Source organism: Pristis pectinata, chromosome 20 (assembly GCF_009764475.1).
Source record: "Pristis pectinata isolate sPriPec2 chromosome 20, sPriPec2.1.pri, whole genome shotgun sequence".
In the NCBI taxonomy this organism is placed as follows: domain Eukaryota; kingdom Metazoa; phylum Chordata; class Chondrichthyes; order Rhinopristiformes; family Pristidae; genus Pristis; species Pristis pectinata.
Genome location: NC_067424.1, coordinates 25,631,574 through 25,652,478, shown reverse-complemented (window position 1 = coordinate 25,652,478; position 20,905 = coordinate 25,631,574). Strand labels below are relative to the sequence as shown.

The window sequence follows — 20,905 nt, the reverse complement described above, 5'->3', positions numbered from 1 at the left end:
AGCTACTGTCAAATTACATTTTACCTGTTAATTCAAGCACTCAGTGGCAGAGTTAGACTGACAGCAGAGGAAATAACACATCAACACTCTGTGCTGAAAATAGCAGGACATAGGAGATTGCCCACAATCAGCACCTGATCATCACCTGTGCTTTTTCAGGAGTTGACAAACAGAAGTCATAAAGTCATAAACTGAACTGAATGGGGGGGTGGGGGGGAACAATCAGGTGATAAATCAGCCCAGTTATCCTGGTGCACCTCATTGTGGTCATTCATAGTGAGCTTCCTCTTCTTTGACAATCCCTCAAGTTTAAGGGTGACACTAATGCACAAATTCTTTTAACCTCTGCAAACCAGCTAGCACCTGGAGTTGACAGAGTGAAATCTTCGTCCAATGCTGAGAAGATTGAATATGATTGGTGACCAGGCTCTGCTGCACAGATTTAGTGCACACAATACAGAATTCCCTTTTACTGCAGGAATCCCAAAACCTCAATGTTTCCATCATTTTCAAAACTCTCCAATAGAATTAAAGGAACACTGGAACAGACACCAGTTTCCAAAGAATGGACACAGAACAACTTACTGTAAATAGAGGACTAGTAAATAACCAGAGCAGGAAAAGGAAAAACCACAAAAATAAATAAAAGAGCAATTATCGTAACTAAACTTCATTTCCCAGTTTTTATATTTTTTCATAAATATTGCTTCATTTTGCACCAACTTTGATGCCTACCACACATCAATGAGGTCAGTTATGCTTAGGCTTAGCAGTATGCACAGAATAACAGCCGGCATAACACTGTAGCAGCAAACTTTAAATACTAAATGTACAAAAATTGAAAGGTCAGTAAATGTGCAAGCTGTAACTTTTCACATTTTAATAAGCATTGCTAGTTGTGAAATATTACTTACTTGTACATGAAGGGAGCTACTGTTGCTGTGTTGGGATGGCTGTTTTGCGTTGGAGATGGAAGCTTGATGACGTTGCTATTGACGGACATTTTCACACCACCTGTAAAAGTATGCTTTGGAGAACTCACAGAGGAGACAGACAGTTCTGACAAATCTTCATTGTCATCTAAAAGCAAATTGGAGAAACTGTAGGACTTCCAGCTAACATCAGATTTCCACTGTCTTTGACTGGAACTGCTTTTAGGTTTCTCTGTATCTGTTGCACTTCCACATCTCGACAGCTGTAATAGATTATCATTTGAAATACTGAATCTGGATTTACACTTTCCCCTGGGAGGAAGAGTTGCAATGCCCTTCTGTACATCATTCAAAACTTTGCTCCTTGCATGGTTCAAGCCAGCAATTCGAGAGGCTTTTGTAGAAGCAACTTTTCCCCTGGAGTTGACTCCACTACTATCTCTCTTCTCGTCCTTTTGACCTCTATCCGACATTTTTGATGCTGACTTCTGCATGTTCTGAGTTTTATTCGAAGACTGAACGATTCCCTTCCGTGGTATCCGTGGACTGTTGTATGCAGATTCTCCACTGTCTGGTTCAGTATTACACAATTCAGGGTTCCCAAGTTCTACTGAACTATCCTGCCCCTTGTTGTTCAAAAAGACTTCAGCTCTACCCTCTGCAGTATTTCTGGAGGTTTTACTGTGATATTTCTGTTCTTCCACAGATTTATTTGCATTAGATGAGCTTTTTTCATTTCCTGGGGTAGGGACCTTATCCAGATCATTTATTGAGGAAGAAACAGAAGGATTCAGCTGCCTAGAAATCTGTTTGGAGGACATCTCGGAGGTTTGCTTTCTATTAGGTGGTATGTTTCTGGGTTGAGATACGGTTGAAGTGTGCTGGTGCCTTGTTGAATTTAATTGCATGTTCCCATTCATGACTGGCAGTTGAGTTATATTGTCAGATAAATCTGAAAAAAGATGGAAAATACACTTTAACCTATACTGATCACTATTTATGGATTATCTCTAATTTAAACAAGCAGTTAAAATTGAAGTAGTGCAATATAAATGCCTATTAAGAAAATATTGCAGCAAAAGGAATTTTCTGTTTAGATGCAATCTTGTTTGGATTTGCTGGCAATATTTCAAACTTATTTAATTGCTGAATAAAGTAGATTTTAAAATGAACACCTTTTAAAGAAGTTTAGATATAATGGAAAAGAATTAAGGTGGATTGAAAGGTCTAACTTTTACACTCCAGATTTAGGTCCTTAAATGGTTTGCTCACCCTTCCTTTAAAAAAACATCTGGAACTATTCACATTACAGCTGTTTACTTCTGGATGTCACAGAAGATTTTCTCCAATTGTGCTAAATGAGACCAGCCTGTAAAATGATATTTCCAAGTGGACAAAATCTCTCAATTTATGCAGATTTAGCTGAGCAAGTTATTAATGTTCAGCAATTTTAAGGCTATCATAACACCAAATTATAAATATATGTCTGCATCAGAAACTACCAAAACTGTAATGTACATTTATTAGAACACAACTGCATTATGCCAAAAGTTTATTATCACAATTTCACACAGATAATTTCTTTCTCACATATTCTGGTAAGTGTGGTCATAGAATCTACCCAAACCAGTGAATGACAATTGGAAAAATTCAGCATTCTAAATTTAATGGGAATAAAACCACAATATCTATCCACTCTGACATCTCAGTTTCCATTCTTGACTCATTGCTTTTCTTGGCATAATAACTACATGATCCAATAATTCAGTAAACATTATGTCCCACCCAGTATTCATGCAGCACATTCACCCTTCAATACCACTCCCAATGAGAAATTTTCACGAACACATTTTAAACTTTTAACCATCTGCTTGCCAGCAGTCTCAAAAATATCTTTGTCAGTTGGTTGATTGGTTTCATTTGTTTGTAACTCAAAAACTTTGTACCTTAAATAAATACTGGGGCAACATAACTTTAATGCTATAGGAATATCAAACTAATGAGCATCTAAAACATAATTTCGTACAAAAGCAAAATAAAAAAATCGATTACTTTTCCACAGCTGTTCTTATTCGCTCTTCTCCCTTTGTTGTTTTCCAAAGCAATGTCTGCAAATGAATTACTAACATTCTAGTTCACTACTTTCTAACTATTGTATTGTTTCATGCTAGTGCAAAATCTTACATTTTTCTTCTTTTGTAGGCCTTTTCCATTTTGGAGCCAGGAATCAATGTTTTGTTTTAAGTTTTATTAAGTGCCTGAGAAATAGCATCCAATTAGGTTTTTCCTACTTTAACTGCCTAAATTCTGAAAGCTGTGTTGGTTAAATCATGCAGGCAGAAGTTGATAGTTACAAAATTAATAATGGGTTGAACATTCTTTGTAGACATTGCAGCAATTATGATGGTCCTAATCACAGAACATATCAGGCATGAAATTAGTGCTCCTGATGACTATTGATTGGTCCGATATAGATTTTTTGATAGCCAAACTGCTCACACACTTCAGCTGCAAATTTGGCTGGATGCCACATTAGAAAAAGCATCACTGTGCACAGAACTAACATCTGACATCAGTCTGTATCGAAAGCTAATTTAATGCCAATACAACCTTTTGGAGATCAATTCTCCAGCCTATGCTTGCAGCCTTGTACAGCATAGTCAATAGGAAGAAGTGCCCACATGAACTATTTAACTGGATCATTAATTAGTTACAGGCTGGCTAGTAATATGCCTCTACGTTGGGTCCTTGCTGAGGTAGTTTCAAGTTGCAGAAGCTGATAGTGAGAGATGAGATACATTCTGAAGGACTTTTTGCTGATTCAAAACCTCTGCACAGACGAGATGCTCAGCGGTGTTAGTGCATTTATGCAAATTTCCTTTGGAATGAGCAGAGGGCCACACATTAAGACAAATTGGTATCAGTCAAATAAGTCTTATGGAAAAAATAGGCAGGGCCAGGATAATAAACACAGCAGGAATGATGGTTTGAAGTGCATTTCTTTTAATGCAAGGAGTTTAACGGATAAGGCAGATGCTTAGTTTCTGTAATAGCTAAAATATTGTGGTTCCATGTACTAATCCAGGAGGGGAGGGCTGGCAGCTCAACGTTCCAGGGTACTGACGTTTTAGGCGTGACAGAGAGAGATGTAAAACAGATGGAGGATTTACATTACGGACCAGGGAGAATGTCACAGCTGCACTACAAGAGGGCATCTTGGAGGGCTCATCCTGTGAGGCCATATGGGGAAAACTAAAGAATAAGAAAGGTGCAATCACTGTGATGGGGTCATACGAGAGGTTTCCCAATAGCCAGTGGGAGCCAGAGGAACAGATATGCAGGCAGATCATAGAGAGATGCAAAAACCATAGTATAGTGAGTGATTTTAACTTTCCCAATATTGACTGGGACTACCTTGATGCCAGGGGCTTAAATGGAGCAGAATTTGTTAGGTACATCCAGGAGGGTTTCTTGAAACAATATATGGATAGTCAAACTAGGGAAGGAGCCGTACCGAACCTTATGCCAGGGTACAGGGCCTTTAGCCCACAATGACTGTGCTGACCATGATGACAATTTAAACTAACCTCATCTGCCTGCACATAGTCCATATCCTGCCACCCCCTGCCTGTTCATGTGTATGTCTAAATGCCTCTTAAATATTGCTATTGTATCTGCTTTCACAGAGGGTGGTGGTGGAGGGATGTTCTTCTGATGAGCTTTCCCTGACCAGTCGTGTTCCTCAAGTATCAGTGCTGGAAGCTCTGTTGTTTCTAATAATATATTAATGACTTAGACGAAAATGTTGGTGGTCTGATTAGTAACTTAGCAGATAACATGAAAATTGGTGGAGTTGTGGACAGTGAAGAAGGTTGTCAAAGGATACAGAAAGATACAGATCAGATGGAGTTTAGTCCTGACAAGTGTGATGTGATGCATTTTGGCAGGTGAAATGCAAGAGAAAGAATGCAGTAAATGGCAGGACCCTTTGGAGCACTGAAATACAGGGGAATCTTCAGATGCAAGTACATAGCTCCCTGAAATTGGCACCACAAATGGATAGGACAATGAAGACATGTGACATGCTTGCTTTCATCGGTCAGGGTGTTGAGTATAATAATTGGGAAGTCACATTGCAGCTGCGTAAAACGTTGCTTAGGCCACATTTGGAATACTGTGTGCAGTTCTAGGAAGAATGTGGAGGCTTTGGAGATGGTGCAAGAGAGGTGCACTCCAATCCAGGATGTTGACTGGATTGGAGTGTACAAGCTATGAGGAAAGGATGGATAAACTTGGATTAAAAACATGATGATGCTGGAGGAACTCAGCAGACCAGGTAGCATCCATGGAGAAAAGCAGGCGGTCAACGTCTCGGGTCAGGACCCTTGCTTTTCTTCATGGATGCTGCCCTGCCTGCTGAGTTCCTCCAGCATCATCGTGTTTTTCATCTAGATTCCAGCATCTACAGTCCTTTGTTTCTGTGATAAACTTGGATTGTTTGCTCTGGAGCATCAGAGACTGGGGGAGGGGTGCAATCTGATAAAAATATAGAAAGTTATGAGAGCCATAGATAGTATAGGTAGTCAAGGTCTTTTTCCCAGGGTGGAAATGTCAAATATTTTAAGGTCTAGCTTTAAGGTGGGGGGGGGGGGGGGGGGGGGGTGGAGTTAAAGGAGATTTGCAAGACTTAATTTTTTTTTTACACAGAGTGGTAGGTGCCTGAAACACATGCAAGGGGAGGTGGTAGAAGCAAATATAATAGCAACATTTAAGAGGCATTTGGACAGACACACGAACAGGCAGGGAATAGAGGGATATAGACCACATGCAGGCAGATGGGATTAGTTTAGATTGGCATCATGGTCAATGCAGACAAGGTGGGTTGAAGGACCTGTTCCTGTGCTATGCTATTTTAAGTCAAAGGAGGGGAAAGAGGAGGAAGGGAAAGAATACAAGAGATACTCTTACCACAGTCTCTTGTCTGCCTAGAATGCTCAGACAACATTGCTACCCAAATTTCAGCAAAGGACATTGACTCTTGCATTCAAAAATCATTTAAACTATTCAGACAAAGAAAAATTTAAACATTTCTTTTTTGAAAAATGCAAACAAAAAAATTCTGAGAAAATACATGGAAGAATTTAAATAAACTCATACAATCTTTAAAATATGTAGGTTAAATAATACTCTACTTAGTTCCTCACAGCCATTCCCCTCCGTTAAAATGATTGGAGAAGCATTCCCTGCTTGTAACCTGGAGTAGGATATCCAAAGGGATTCCCATTGGAAGTGGCGGCAAACTGTGTTCCCTCACTGCTTTCCAGGGCCAGAACATATTTGTGAAAAATATCAGAGACATCCCACTTCATATTTAGGACATCCACATTCATGGAGAAACATCAGCAGTAACTTGAGGAGCTGCCAACAGTTCTAGAGTAACTTCAGCATAGAATGCTAGGTATCAGCACTTCAATAAGGATGTTCTCAATCTGCTATACATGCAATTATAACATCTGAGCAGGTCATTGACCACTTTTCCAAAGGAGACTGTGGCAATTACATTTTATTTAGCTCGATCCTTCCAGCTTGCAGCTGGAAAAACCTGAATCTCATCATTTCCCATTCACTATTATATAAGGAAGGTCACTGAGGCTTCCTGTTCAAAGACAATTATCTGCATTCTGTTGTATTTTGCAGAGACCATCATGTGAAGGCAGCATGCAGTATTACTAGGATTACTGGCTTCATATAGTGCCAATGACACTGACTGCTCAGGGGTGTGTTTCAGGCCCAAGCTTCTTCAGCTGCTCCAGAGACACTTCCATCATGCAGCCAGAAGTGTGGATGTCGCTGATGACTGCAGCATGATCAATTCCATTCACAACTCAACACACAATGCGGTTAGGTCTGCATGCAACAAAACCTGGACAACATTCAGATACAGATGACAAATGACAAGTAACATTTGCTTCACCAAAGAGCCATACAATGACCATCTCCAATAAGAGAAAATCTCTCTATTTACCCTTGACGTTCAATGACTTTAATATCACTAAGTCCCCACCAACATCTTCAATTGAACCAATCATTTAAATACAAGATTGAGATAGAGCCAAAAGCAACCAATTCGGCTCCTGACACTGCAAGGCCTTTTTTTCACCACTGGAAATGCATAAATCTGCAGCATGATGGAATACTCTCTACCTGTCCGATCGAGTGCACCTCCAACAACTCTGAAGCAGCTCAACACCATTCGGAAAAGTGCAGTCCACTTGATTGGTATCCCATAAACCACCCAAACTTTCACTCGCTCTACTACAATTGCATCCTGGCTGCTGTTTGTACACACTACAAAATACACAGCAATTACCCATCAATGCTACTCCAATAGCTCCTCCCAAGCCAGCAACTTCTGCCACCAAAAAGGACAAAGACAGCAAGTACATGGAAACACCACTACCTACCTGCATGTTCCCCTCCAATACACACACTTGCCTAACATGTAAATACACTGCTGTTCTTTCATTGTTATTTGACCGATATACTGGAAATCCCTACTCAACAGCACTATGAGAGTACCTTCATCTCAAAGACTACAACACACTTTCACCTTCTCATAGGCAATTAGAGATGGACAATAAACGTTAGCCTCACCAGCCATGCCTGTAAGTCATAAATGTGGTTTTTAATGTGTGTTACCAACAGCAATACGGTAAATTTCAAAAAGTAATTATTTGGTAATGTTGGTGGTGAGATTAATTTTTTACCCCAGGACAATGGGTGAACTCTCAGGCTTTCTTCAAACAATTCCACAACATCTTTAGTTACACAATGAGCAATGCACAGTTTATCCTGTCATTAGAAAGAAGCCTCCCTCCCACCCACATCAATGTAATCCCCAGTTGTGTAATGCATTGATCTACCATCTTAGTTCATGTGCGATGGTCTATGGAGTAAAACTTGAACCCCATTTTCTAATTTAGAGAATAGTGTGTTATGACAGAGCCAAACTAAAAACCTTTTGACAAGGCTGGCAAATAATATCAGGACTTTTTTTATTCATTGGCCAAATAAATCTCAAAAGGATCACACTTACTGCTGACCTTGGAGATGTCATAATTCTGTGAACACAACCCACAAGTATTTAGTGGGTTCTGCCTTCCAACTTCTCCCATGTGACCTGCTATCTGGTGCCATCCATAGGTCACCTCTGGCCTCAGGAGCTCAAAAGTGTTTTGCAGTTAATTAAGTACTTTGTGAAGTGTAATCACTGGTGTAATGTAACCTTGCGTGCAGAATTGGTGGAAGAGAAAAGCACCTGTAATTGGTTAATTTACACTGATAAAAATCACCATTCCTCATAACTTCTTGTAAAGGATATTCACTTTGAAAAAAACAGTATTCCAATTATTCCCTTGCCAGTGAATGTAAGAACCCAAATATAAAATAAAATGAACACAAATTGATTTCAATAAAGTTCAAGACATAACTAATGTTGAGAAATGACAAGCATTGAAATATATTCATTTTCTCAATGAATCGTGGCAAATGGTTACACTGTTTCCAGAATTTTGTCAACACATCCTCTCCTTTGTCCTGCATGTCATTATTTTCCAAGTCAAAGAAAAACTTCAACAGATATGCTAAAATAATACTTCAGGCTTAATTTTCAATTCAAAACCTGAATTGAAAGAAGCTTACAAAAACTGAAAATGCACTATAACAATATTTAACCCAATTTAAGAAAGTAATAAGATTTTATGGGTCGCCGTTTGTTAGCAGCATCCTAGAATCAAAGATGTTTATGATTTTGCTAACAACATTAAGCAGAGGAAGTCTCTTTCAGTTCCAATTGAAGTAACTTTATCCCATTATTATTTTGAAATAGAAACCTTTCATAGCCTCCTGTCCCTATTTTTGAGAAATTGAACCTCTTCAGTATCCTGTTCCTAATCTTGAAAGCAAGTTAAGAAAGAAAAATTTGGAAGTGCATATATGTTGATGGAAACTGTCCCTCTACTCAAGTAAGTAATTCACAATAGAACAACAACAGTGGTGTAGTAGTACATATTATATCTAGGTGCAAAGTGCATTAGCAGAAAAGAATCATAAATTACAGGTGCAGATAACCTGCGAGGCAATATTTTGCATTGGTATTTAGTAATGCACCCTTAATGAATGATTCAAGTCACTGAGGCTACATGCCAGCTAACAATTTTTTTTTAAATTTCATTAAATTATTCAGAAATCATCTGGTACATTCGTTTGTCAACATTTTTTAATCTCCCCCCCCCCCCCCAGCAATTGATCTGTCAAAACATTTATTATGAATTATGAGGCAACATGGCATGTTGGATTGGATTCCTTGTACAAGTTTTACAGAAGTGTGGGAATCACTAATCAAGGTAACTGAAGACCTAAGGGAGGAGGTAGTTATGAGTAATGTTATGAATGTATGTGTATTGAGGAGTTTATAATCTCTTACGGGCAATTGATGTATAATAAGAGAAAAAATGGCAAGTTGTTGGTGGATGCTCATGGAGTCCAGCCAGTAGTTCTGCCTCTGATCATAGCCTGACTAGGTAGAGCAAATAGAGAGAGAATGAGCACCTCCCCCACCCCTCCCCAACCTCAACCTCAATCTTTTACAAAGGTAACCTCTTCTAATTTGTTTCTCAGCAACTTGGCAGGGGGTGGTGAAGGTCACCACAGACCCTTTTAGCCTCCTGAGCAGACAGCTGCACTACATAGCCTCCTGGTGACACAAATACCAGTAATGATTGAAACTCCCACGCTCCCAGAACATCACCTCAGATATACGTGCCTTTCAGTGGTTGCAAGGAAATATGCCCTAGAACCAATGTTCAGGGCTTGTAACTTTTGGGACTTAAGTTCAGGAAGTACTTGACTTAAACAAAAATATTAAGATATTGTATGTAGTAAAATATTAATTATGCAAAACTGTGTCACCATATACAACTCAAACTGAGTGCCAAAGAGGGAAAGACTCTGAAAGAACATATAATAAAGGGATTAAATTATTCTCATGAAGGGTAGGACTCATTAATAATCTGTGTGCAATACGGTTCTGTATTCCCGAGTGGGTATTGACCCCCATAATTCATCACTTTACAATATTAACATAAACCATTTATTATAAAATACAAAGCATTTTCCAAAAATCTGGCTTGGAAAATGCAATTTCTTCTTGGAAAATTGACAAAGATATATGTAATGGAATAAAATAACTGTTTTTAACTATATAAAATGATTATTATTGGATTATCTGTTACCTAATGCTCAAATTAACATTTTTTTTCTTGTTCATTCACATTGCAACTCATTATTCAGTCAAACAAAGCTGGCAAATAACGTTATTCAAGGTCAACTATCATTTGTTAAATGGTACACAAGTGTTATGCTGTTGATCTCATATCCCAGCTTTCCCTCATTAACAGAATTGCCTTGGTTGCTTCCCTTGCCAAGAACAAGAAGTCCTTGCAGGAAAATATATAAAGAGTTGTGCCCTGCCCCAAATTCTCCCTTTTTGCAATTCTAAAGCACAATATTTAACATCAAATATTCCCAGGTACGGCCACTTAGAACACAGCCAAATGCAATGTATTCTGTGGCAGGAATTAGATCCAGGCTCAGACAACCTCCTACCCTGTACGATCATTTTTTTTCCATTCAATCTATTTTTTCAATTATTCACAGCTTAATAGTCACACTGTTGTACTTTCTAAACAGCTATTCTTTTTCTTCTGGGTATTTCCCCTTGGTGTATAATATCTGTAAAATTCAATGCAATTTACTTTTATTCATACAAAAGCAAAATACTTCAGAAGCTTAAAATCCCTCAAGTAAAAATAAGAAAATGATGGATATACACTGCAGATTAGCTAATATCTGCGAGGCAAGGTTAATATTTCAGGTCAATAACCTTTCATCCAGGGAGCATCTGTGCAGAAAGAAACTGTGTCAATGTTTCAGGTCAATGCTCTTCTATCAGTTTCATTACTAAAAGAAAAACAGAGCACTAGTTCACATGAATTAACTAAGAACATTGAAATAAATGCAAGCAGTTCAGTTCACATGACAAACGTGACAGTTCACACCAAAAAGAATCTTGATATGGCCTATTTCTATTTCCAAACTATCCGGATATGTTAACAGGTCATGGTTGTGAACTGTTTAGATAACGGGTTGTGTACTACAGCATTTTTATACTGGGACAATTATAGAACACTGAGATGGAAATCTGTTACATCCTAGTTTCTTCATGTGTACTATCTGACCGTGGATAGGAGCTATGCTAATATATCCCTTCCTGAAAGGCAGAGAGAGGAATAGATGTTTGCATGCACACACATTTCTCTCATCAATTTTATTTCCAAATGGGAATCATTTTTCACTATTGCCAAAGTGCTGATGTGTGCAATCAGCATTTAATGCTTTCTCCTCATCTGTAACACCTCAAGGATTAGCTTGGTCAGGAATAACTCCATTCCCTAGTTTTCCATTTTCCTTTATCTATTGGTCTCTATCATTAGGAAATTGGATTAAAGAACTAATTAATTATATCTATCTTCATCTTTCATCAATTGATGTAGCTAAATTATCCCTACTAATGACAAAAGACAGGCTAGGGAACACGAGCAGGTAAATTGCCTGAGCTCCCGAGTATTCCCAGCATTTTGTGATTTTATTTTGTACTTGCAGGATCTGTTGCCTCTTGATTTTTGTCCTTTGATTACAGAAGCTGTTGTTTTATTTTAAATTATATTAAAAATCACTGTATTAGTGATGTGAAACATACACAATCAAAATTAATACCATTAAGTATTATTAATAGTTATTGTTGTACATGTTTAACATCACTGTAATATACTTCCTTGGTGTTTGCGCAGCTTTATTATAACATTTTAATTATTGGTGGGTGATATTACTGAGTTGACTACTTGAAAAAGTTGGATAATCATGAGTAACAGCAGGTTCCTCAACCTGCTGGAATCCAAGGATTATGGCTAGCCCTTAGAATTCAAGAAATAGCATAGTTTATTACAAAAAAAATTATACTCCATATGGGAGAGTGATGAGGTAATGCTCACCATAATTCTAATTTTATATGGCATTTCAATTCTTCAAATCTGTTGTTCAAATATAAATATGCAGAAACTTGTGCTTTAGTCAGAAATATCCTTAGCACAAAAAAAAATTCCTGAAAAAGATTCTGACTCTGTACAATTGGTAAGGTTTTCAATACATTGCATTGCAGAAAGATAGCAATCATACCCACTTGCTGATGGCTGTGGAAAAATGTAGGTCAGCTCTTCAGAGCATATCTCTGTCTACATGTAGTCGTCAGATGGTAACATCAAGTAATCAACCAGAGGAATCAAACCATTGCTTCTATAATGTTCACAATGCACAACAGCCTGAGAGCTCAAAGTCCTCTTTGGTTGTGTGATTTTCCAACATTTAACTAAACTTTTATGACTTTTGCTATCTAGGAAGTCTGGACTGAAAAACTGTTTCCCTAAACTATCCAGGAAAGAAAGCTGCAACCACTGTAAAATGGAAAGTGAGTGTTACATATAATGGATACATTGAAGTTTAATGTTGATTTCGAGACATATACTGTACATTTGTTGTTTTGTATGCTGTATCACAAGATTTAAACTTTCAATATACTCAGTGCAACATTTTCAGTATTTACCAGATTCCTAAATCTCCTGCTCATTGTTCAACTAGTTCACTCTAATTAACTACAAGGTAAAGTAGCTTGCAAGACAGCTCATAAAGTTTGAACTTGCAAAACCTATAAAGCGACATGATACTCACACAACAAACAATCTGCTGGAGGAAGTCAATGGGTCATGCAAAGGAACTGTCGACATTTTGGGTTTCAACCCAAAACATCAACATTTCCTTTCCTCCCACAGATGCTGCTTGATCCACTGAGTTCCTCCAGCAGATTGTTTGATGCTCCAGATTCCAGCATCTGCAGTCTCTTGCGTCGACATTACACCAATTGATGATGTACTTGAAATGGACAGAAATCTCAGATCTCCCAATGACAACCATCTCCCAAGATATTATTACTCTCATGTAGTATGGGAAAGCTTTGCACTTCTACTACCCAAAGAAAATATTCTTCCTCAAGACTTCAAAAAAATACAATGCAGTTGAAATGTCCAATATACATGACCTTATTTATATGCAGAAAGGAAATATGGATTTAAAATATGAAAATAAATGGAGAAGACTTGGAAAATAAATTTAGGTATATGTTTTTCATTCCCATAGAGTTCTTCCATTTCTTCTCCTTAGCTTTTTTTTGCTAATAAACGTATATGTAAACCACAAAATAATTATTAAGGTTGCACAAGCTAATTTTGAGTATTTAGTACTACAATTTTAGTTTCTGTTCATTGCAACAGTTTTATCAACTAAAGAGTTACAGATTTTCTTGTCTGAAAATGGAATGAGTTAGTGCTTGTAAATATAGCCTAAAGACAAATTGTAGACCGACTAAATATTTATACTTGTGAATGGCAAAACTAAACATTTGAGCAGAAGTTAATAAGAAAGTTGCATGGCCAGTTGTAGCTAAATGATCCAAGTTTCAATATTCTCAAAAACACAAATTCACCTAATTTAGTCTGATAAATGAAACATTCTTGCAATTTAAGTAATATTGTCTTTCCAAGTTAAATGAGAGACACTTACAGGCTCAGAGATGGCTAAAACTGTATATATCTCATTCATGGTTTGACAGTGTCATGGTTTACAACTGTAAGTGAGATACGAAGACGGTAGAAAACTGGGAGACAGCCACCAAACATCAGTCCCTGGACACCGACAGCTTCAGGAGTGCATCAGAGGCAAGGCTAAATGGAAAGCTCAGCTGCTTAGGGAGAGCCCCGAGAAAAGAGCGGCCAGCAAACTTAGCACCATCTCAGGCAATTGTCAGGCAAGTGTGACAGAGAATGCCATGTTAGAGTGAGCCTCCTGAACCTTGCCACACAATGCTCAGCATGCAGCAGACCACCTGAACACAAAGCTTTGCCTGACACAATGCAAGGCTCCTAAAGACAAGACAAATTGAATGGAGGCCACAGCCTGGTAAGCTGTTCAATTAGGTTTTATTTTCAATTAGAAGTAAGTGCAGATTTTAATTTTCTTGTTTCTAATTTAGTCGTCAGGCTGGATTAATCTAGTATCGTGATAGGTTAACAATTCAGTCAGTTCTTGATTCCACCAGTACTGAATGAATCGTTAACTAAAAGCAGATGTCAGCTATTGAAGATAAGTACATAAGAACATAAGAAATAGGAGCAGGAGTCGGCCATCTGGCACGTGGAGCCCACTCCGCCATTCAATAAGGTCATGGCTGATCTGGCCGTGGACTCAGATCCACCTACCTGCCTTTTCCCCATAACCCTTAATTCCCCGACTAAGCAAAAAAATGAACAATATTACAATCTACAGAAGGACACAATGATCCAAGTCCATAATACACTCATCATCTCAGCACACCTCCATGGATGTAAAACCTGGATGACCTACGGACAACACCTCAAAGTCAATAATTTCACAGTCTGTGCCTTGAACCTCCAACAATCCCCAGTGTTTATTCCACCAAGTCATACAGCCATATAGTTGTACCGCACAGGAATGGGCCCCTCAGCCCACCACATCCATGCCAACCATTTTGCCATTCTAATCCAATTGGCTTCATTAGGACCTTATCCTTTTGTTTGCTTATTTAAGTGCCTTTCTAAACGTAGTGATTGTATGTGACTCCGCCACCTCCTCTGGCACCAAGTTCCAGATATCAACCACTCTCTGGGTAAAAAGCCTTCCCCTCAGACAGCCTTTAAAACTCCTTCCTCTCATCTCAAACCTATGTCCTCTTGTTTTTGATACCCCTACCATGGGAAAAAGATTCTGTCTATCTACTCTATCTATATATACCTCTATACATCTATTAGGTCACTCCTCAATCCCCTTCACTCCAGAGAAAATAAGTCCAATCTATCCCCATAACTAAAGCAATCTAAACTGATCTCATCCAGCCCTGGAGATTTATCAACTGTTATGCATCGAACATATCCCCCTTCCTAATATTGACCTGCTTCAGATTATCCCTGTGTCCCTCTCTGAATTCATTACCCTCTCCTTGCTAGAAGTGTTCATTTATGACTCCCCCACATCTCCTGCCTCCACACAAAGATTGCCCCTTTGGTCCTTAAGGGGACCCACTCTTTCCCCGGCTACCCTCTTGCTTCTGGAATACATAGAATGTCTTGGGATTTTCTTTGATCTTACTTGCCAAAGATATTTTACGGCCCCTTTTTGTCCTCTTAATTTCTTCTCTTGTTTTAAATTTTTTTTTATTTACAGTGTGGTAACAGGCCCTTCCGGCCCAACGAGTCCGCGCCACCCATTTTAAACCCAAATTAACCTACCCGTACGTCTTTGCAATGTGGGAGGAAACCGGAGCACCCGGACAAAACCCACGCAGACACAGGAGAACGTACAAACTCCTTACAGACAGCGACGGGAATCGAACCCCGATCGCTGGCACTGTAATAGCGTCGCACTAACTGCTACGCTACCGTGTTTTCTCCTACACACTCTATGATACTCAAGTGACTACCTCCATCCCAATAGTCCATACCTGCCATCTGCTTCCTTTTTTTTCCTGATCAAACTTTCAATCTTGCTACCTTTGCCTTTCACCCTTGCCAAGACATTTAGGCCCAGAACTATTATTACCTCTCTCTTAGACAACTTCCACTTGTCTGCTGTCATTTTACCTTCAAGCATCTGCTCCCAATCTACTTTCACCAGGCTTCTCTTACACTATTGAAATCTGGCTTGGGAGTTTCAAGATTTCATCTTCTTTTAACAATCTGTACTATCTGAAGAGCAGGCACTTGTCCTTGAAAGGTATGTAGCACAAAATTCAACACATCACAGACTCTAGTCTATGGAGGTAAGATTAGAATGGGAACACTTACTTATCTGCTTTCTGCCTTTCTTAGGTTGGAAGACTGCAGTTTTGATTCCTTAATTTAAGAAAGGTGAGAAATCAGGAAATTGTGGACCTAATTACTGTGATATCTGTTGCAGGGAATGAAAGAATCTTATTGAAGGAAAGAATGACTTAAACCTAAGAGAATGCGAGTTAATTAAAGAAAGTCAACATGAATTTGTAAAGGGTGGGGAATGTTTAACAAACTTACTTGCATTTTTGAGAAAGAAACTAAAGTGAAACACAGGAATATCCATGGATATAGTTTATAACGGCTTCCACTAGATATTGAAAGTTCCGGTATAAGAGATAAATAGCCGAAGTTCATGGAATTGAAGACAAATGGTGACCAATGGTGTCATGCAAAGATTTGTGCTGGTTCTTAACTATTTAGCATGCATTTGTTCATGGCTTTTATAACCTATCAGAGAGTTTACCAATGACCCAAAGACTGAATAGCAAAAGTAAAAAATTCAGGAAACAATGGCCAGTACAAAGAATAAATGTAACAAAATTATTAGTGATGGAAAAAGGCAATATAACTTGAGAGAAAGAAAAAGAAAAATCCAGAAACTGATAAAATGGTGCACTTACATTGCACTTTTCTCAGCCTCTCAACGTCCCAAAGTCAATGAATCACTTTAGAAGTGATTGTTCTTATATAATGTAGGAAACAGCAGCAATTCATGCGCAAGGGGGTCCCCACCAGCACCAGTTTTATAATGTCCAGATCTTCTTTTGTGAATTTGGTTCAGAGATGATGCATCTGGAGTAACTTCCCTGTTCTTCTTCAGGGGCGCCACAGTGCTTTTTGGTATCAATCCTAGAGGGAAGGTGGGGCCCAGGTCTACCCTGCATCCAAAAGAGGCCACTTTGAAGTGGGCAATACTCCTCTGTACAGCACTGGTATATCAGCCTAAATTTTTATGTTCAGGTCTTCGGTGGTAGAACATGAATTCCACTGAGTGACTCAGAGATGAGAGTGCTCACAAAGAGCAAGAAAAATTTAAGAGTTAAAAAATAGCAGAAGTGAGAATAGAAAAACTACAATATCTAAACAACATTGCCCACACATGCAATTTTCTAATACTTCCTTGATGACTTTCCTATATACAAATATACTGGGAAAAAAAGCCTTAAGTTTGATTGTTTCCGTAATTACTTTTGGCACCTTGCAATTTAAGTTTGTGTTTGAAGGGAAAATGGCTAATGGCAAACATCTGGTCTTGATGCAAGAACACTGTTATGTCATGTTAGGTGATATTCCATTCCAAGTGATTTTTCAAATAACAATGGTGATTTACATAACGTTTTGAAAAGTTTTTAAATATTGTGAGCATAACATGTTATTAAAACTGTAAAATATATTTTGATCAGATCAAGACTTATGTATTAACATTTTACATCTGGTAACAGTTGCAGAAATATCATAAGTATCTCTAGTTGTTAACATTATAAAAAAAGCTTGAAAAATCAAGCATAATTAAAGTTGTCTTTTTTTGATTGGCAGCCATTTTGACCTTCAGTGATAGCATGAACTGCGAGAGATTGCTTAAGTTGCCCATTTTACATCTTTCCCAAATTCTATTTCCATTGCCTTCTATGGAAATGAACAGCAGGAAAACTATTAAAGGGGCAATTGCATCACTGCTTCACAAAATCACAATTAAGATTCAGGTGTAAACCATTCCTACCATAATAAATAAATACTAATATTCAATAGCATATTTGTTAAAGCTTTTGGCTAGCTCTCCCTGTCTGCATATTTTTGCTGTAAGATACAATCCTTCGACTGTTTACTGTTAATGAACTATGCAATTTGTTCATATTTGATTTTGATAATGTTAATTATAGTTATTGAGAATACTGCCGTGCCTTTTAATGTTTATCTACCACATGAATACTTCAGTTTAATGGGCATTTACAATATCTTGAATACTGGCAACATTATTAATAGTTACAAAAGACCCGCTTACATTACAGCTGTATGGCACAATTTTCTGACATGCATATGGAAAGTATGTCTGTTGCAAAATTATTTTGTACCAATGGGACATTTTTTTGTAAATAGGACTAACTCAGGAAAGCACCATGTTTGGCCTGGGTGAGTTGGGCCAAAGAGCTTATATCCATGCTGTAAAACTCTATGACAATAACAAGGCAAAATAAAAAATCCCTCTAACTTTACCAATGGAAGATATGTATTTAAATATTAAACACATCAAGAAATATGCATTTGTAACCAGAATAAGTATTTTAACATATGCCTTGGGCATGTAATTCAATATTGGCAAGCACATGAACTGACTGAAGCAGCTGTGGATATGAATTCTCTGACATCCCTTTCAATTCAGATCATCCTCAGTTAAGCTACATTCAACCTCAGAGGCTATAGCGTAAATGTACCATGACTGCCAATCCATGAAAGTTCACCTTTACACAGGAAAAAACATTTGGATCAAGCATTTAAATCCTTCATAGTTTACTAAAGTGCATTGCAAAATTTTTCATGACCATGGATTTCCTTGGAACCACATATCTAACTCAAATTAATTTTATCTACAAGTAGATCTCATTAATCACTGGAAGATTAAAATTTTTGATTATATAGTAAAATCAAGGGTGCTTTATGAAAGTTCTCTTACCTCGGAATTTTAATATAAAACTTTCGTCTGTAACATACATATTATGATAATAATCTGGTGATTTTTTGTTGTAAGAGTAATTAGTGACACTTGGGGCAGTAGTTCGAAAAGGTGACTCACTTTCACCGTCTGCAAGTGCAGCCAATGTGGAAGCTTTTGAGCCTTGAACTACCTTTAAGTGAGTGGTTCACACTTGCATTTTGTGATAAAAGAAACCTAATTATCTCATCATCTCTTCCTAATTACAAGAGGTATGACAGATAATTGGAAATCATTAACTACAGCTCAATTCAGTTTATGTATCTGAGTGTGTGTGTGCTTTGCCCCATTCCACATGATATCAATAGGAAGTAAAAAGTTGTTTCTAACTTCCATTGCCATTAAAATAGAACTAGTACTGAACCATTTTGGCTGGAGAAGAGTTAGAATTTCGTTGCACTACTTAGCTACAGCTATTTACCTTTTTATAGCTGTTTATACCACAACAATATTTTTATCATGCAGCTACATGTGTAGCTTTGGTATGAAATCAATGAAAAGATTAAATTACAGCTAACAGCATAAAAATATCACTTAGTAAAGAATGTTACAAATTAACTGACTGGACATGGAGAGCAATAGTATCCTTGAATAACAGTGCAAAAGCACCTTTTAAGATGCCACACCCTGTTTAATAGATCTTAGTGCTGAGATGCTCTGGCTTTATACTTGACATTGAATTTCACTCAATATCATTTTTTCTCTTATATTCAGAATGATTATATTATTTGATTGAACATATTTTTGGTGGAACAGTAATTCCATATACTACAATACAAAATCTTCAACAGCATCTTGATGCAAGACAAGAAATAAAAACCTATGCAAGCAAAAAATTATGTCAAATTTGCATTCCTGTAAGTAACCTGATTATTATCAATTTAATCAAGACTAGATCTACCAACTTTGTTGCTTGATAATTGAGTTAATTTAGGTACACTTCAAATTCAGCTAACTTTTAAGATGTACTATTACATGTTTAGTCCTTACCTTTCTGACTCCCGGACTTGCACGGCAATGCGTTGTGCTTATTCAAACAGCTAACAGTTTGACCTTGTCTGTTCATAGTTGTGAGAGACTTGGAATTGCTGCTGATTGCTGCGGCTGCCCTTGTAGTGGGGCCAGGAATCCTGAAGAAAGAAACATTCTGGCTTGAGTGTAAATATGAAGCAGATTCATAACAGAGAACATGCTTTGCGCAGTAGTAACAAGACATTCTGGGTTTAACCACAAATGGAAGCAGCACTGAAATCAGCAAAGTGAAAAAAAAACATTCAATTATGCCAATCCACGTATTAAGACTAAAAGTTAAAGAAATTACCTCACCACTCTTCAGAAATATGATATGTCTGCAGGATTACATATCATGTGTTATATTTTAGATTAAGAGATGTAGTTCAGTGGTCATCTTAATGCTAACTACATGTACTAAAATACAATTACTAAGAGGGATATATGTGGGGTGGGAACAGGCAGATGCCCAAGCCAACTTTAGTATTTAGCATAAGCAATCTATTACTGAATCACAAGCAGAGCATAGCACTGCTGAGCACAGATTCTTAATCCTATGGTTGAACAGTAGCTAGAAATAAAGCAATAGAAATAATGATGCAAAAGGCCGAGATTCATACCCAGAATCAGCAATTTCCTCTTCTGGTTTGTTCACCAGAGCTTACCAAAGATTGTCTATTTAACTACTTGAAAGAAAGGCATAATTTATACAAGAGCGATTCATAAACCAAATGAGAATTACAGCTAACAAAATTTCTATAGTCCCAGATTCAAATGAGAGAGAGGAGACACAGGAGACTGCAGATGCTGGATTCTGGAGCAACAAACAATCTGCTGGAAGAAATCAGCAGGTCGAGCAGCATCTGGGGGAAGGAAGGGAATTGTCGACGTTTCAGGTCGAAACCCTTCATCAGGACAGGCTCAAATTAGAAAGCATTATCTATAAGGAGAGGTTGGACAGACTTGAATTGTTTTCTCTGGAGCATCTTTTCTTCTCTTGGGTAGTCCCCTGGAATTGAAGATGACCTGCTTCCAGCCCAGTTCTTTTGATTCTGTGGAGGCAGATGAGGCCAGTGTACGGCCCAAATACCTGCCACAGGTGAGGCAGGTGGTGCTTGATAGGTGGGTACTTTGGAAAGTAATGTGCTCTTTCCACTTTTTATGTTGGGCCACTTCTGGAAAGAGGCTTTGAGAATATCCTTGAACCATTTCCTCTGTCCACCTGGTAATCTCTT

At 38.0% G+C, this 20,905-nt stretch overlaps 1 protein-coding gene across 1 annotated transcript in view; it reads right to left on the bottom strand.

The window, feature by feature from the left end:
- nav1b (neuron navigator 1b) overlaps positions 1 to 20,905 on the bottom strand; it is a 485,995-nt gene that overhangs the window by 337,660 nt on the left and 127,430 nt on the right. The window contains exons 5-6 of the mRNA XM_052034603.1: positions 19,650 to 19,789; positions 915 to 1,884 (exon numbers count right to left, since the gene is read on the bottom strand). Coding sequence (XP_051890563.1) covers positions 915 to 1,884; positions 19,650 to 19,789 — 1,110 coding nt within the window. The remainder of the gene's footprint in view (positions 1 to 914; positions 1,885 to 19,649; positions 19,790 to 20,905) is intronic.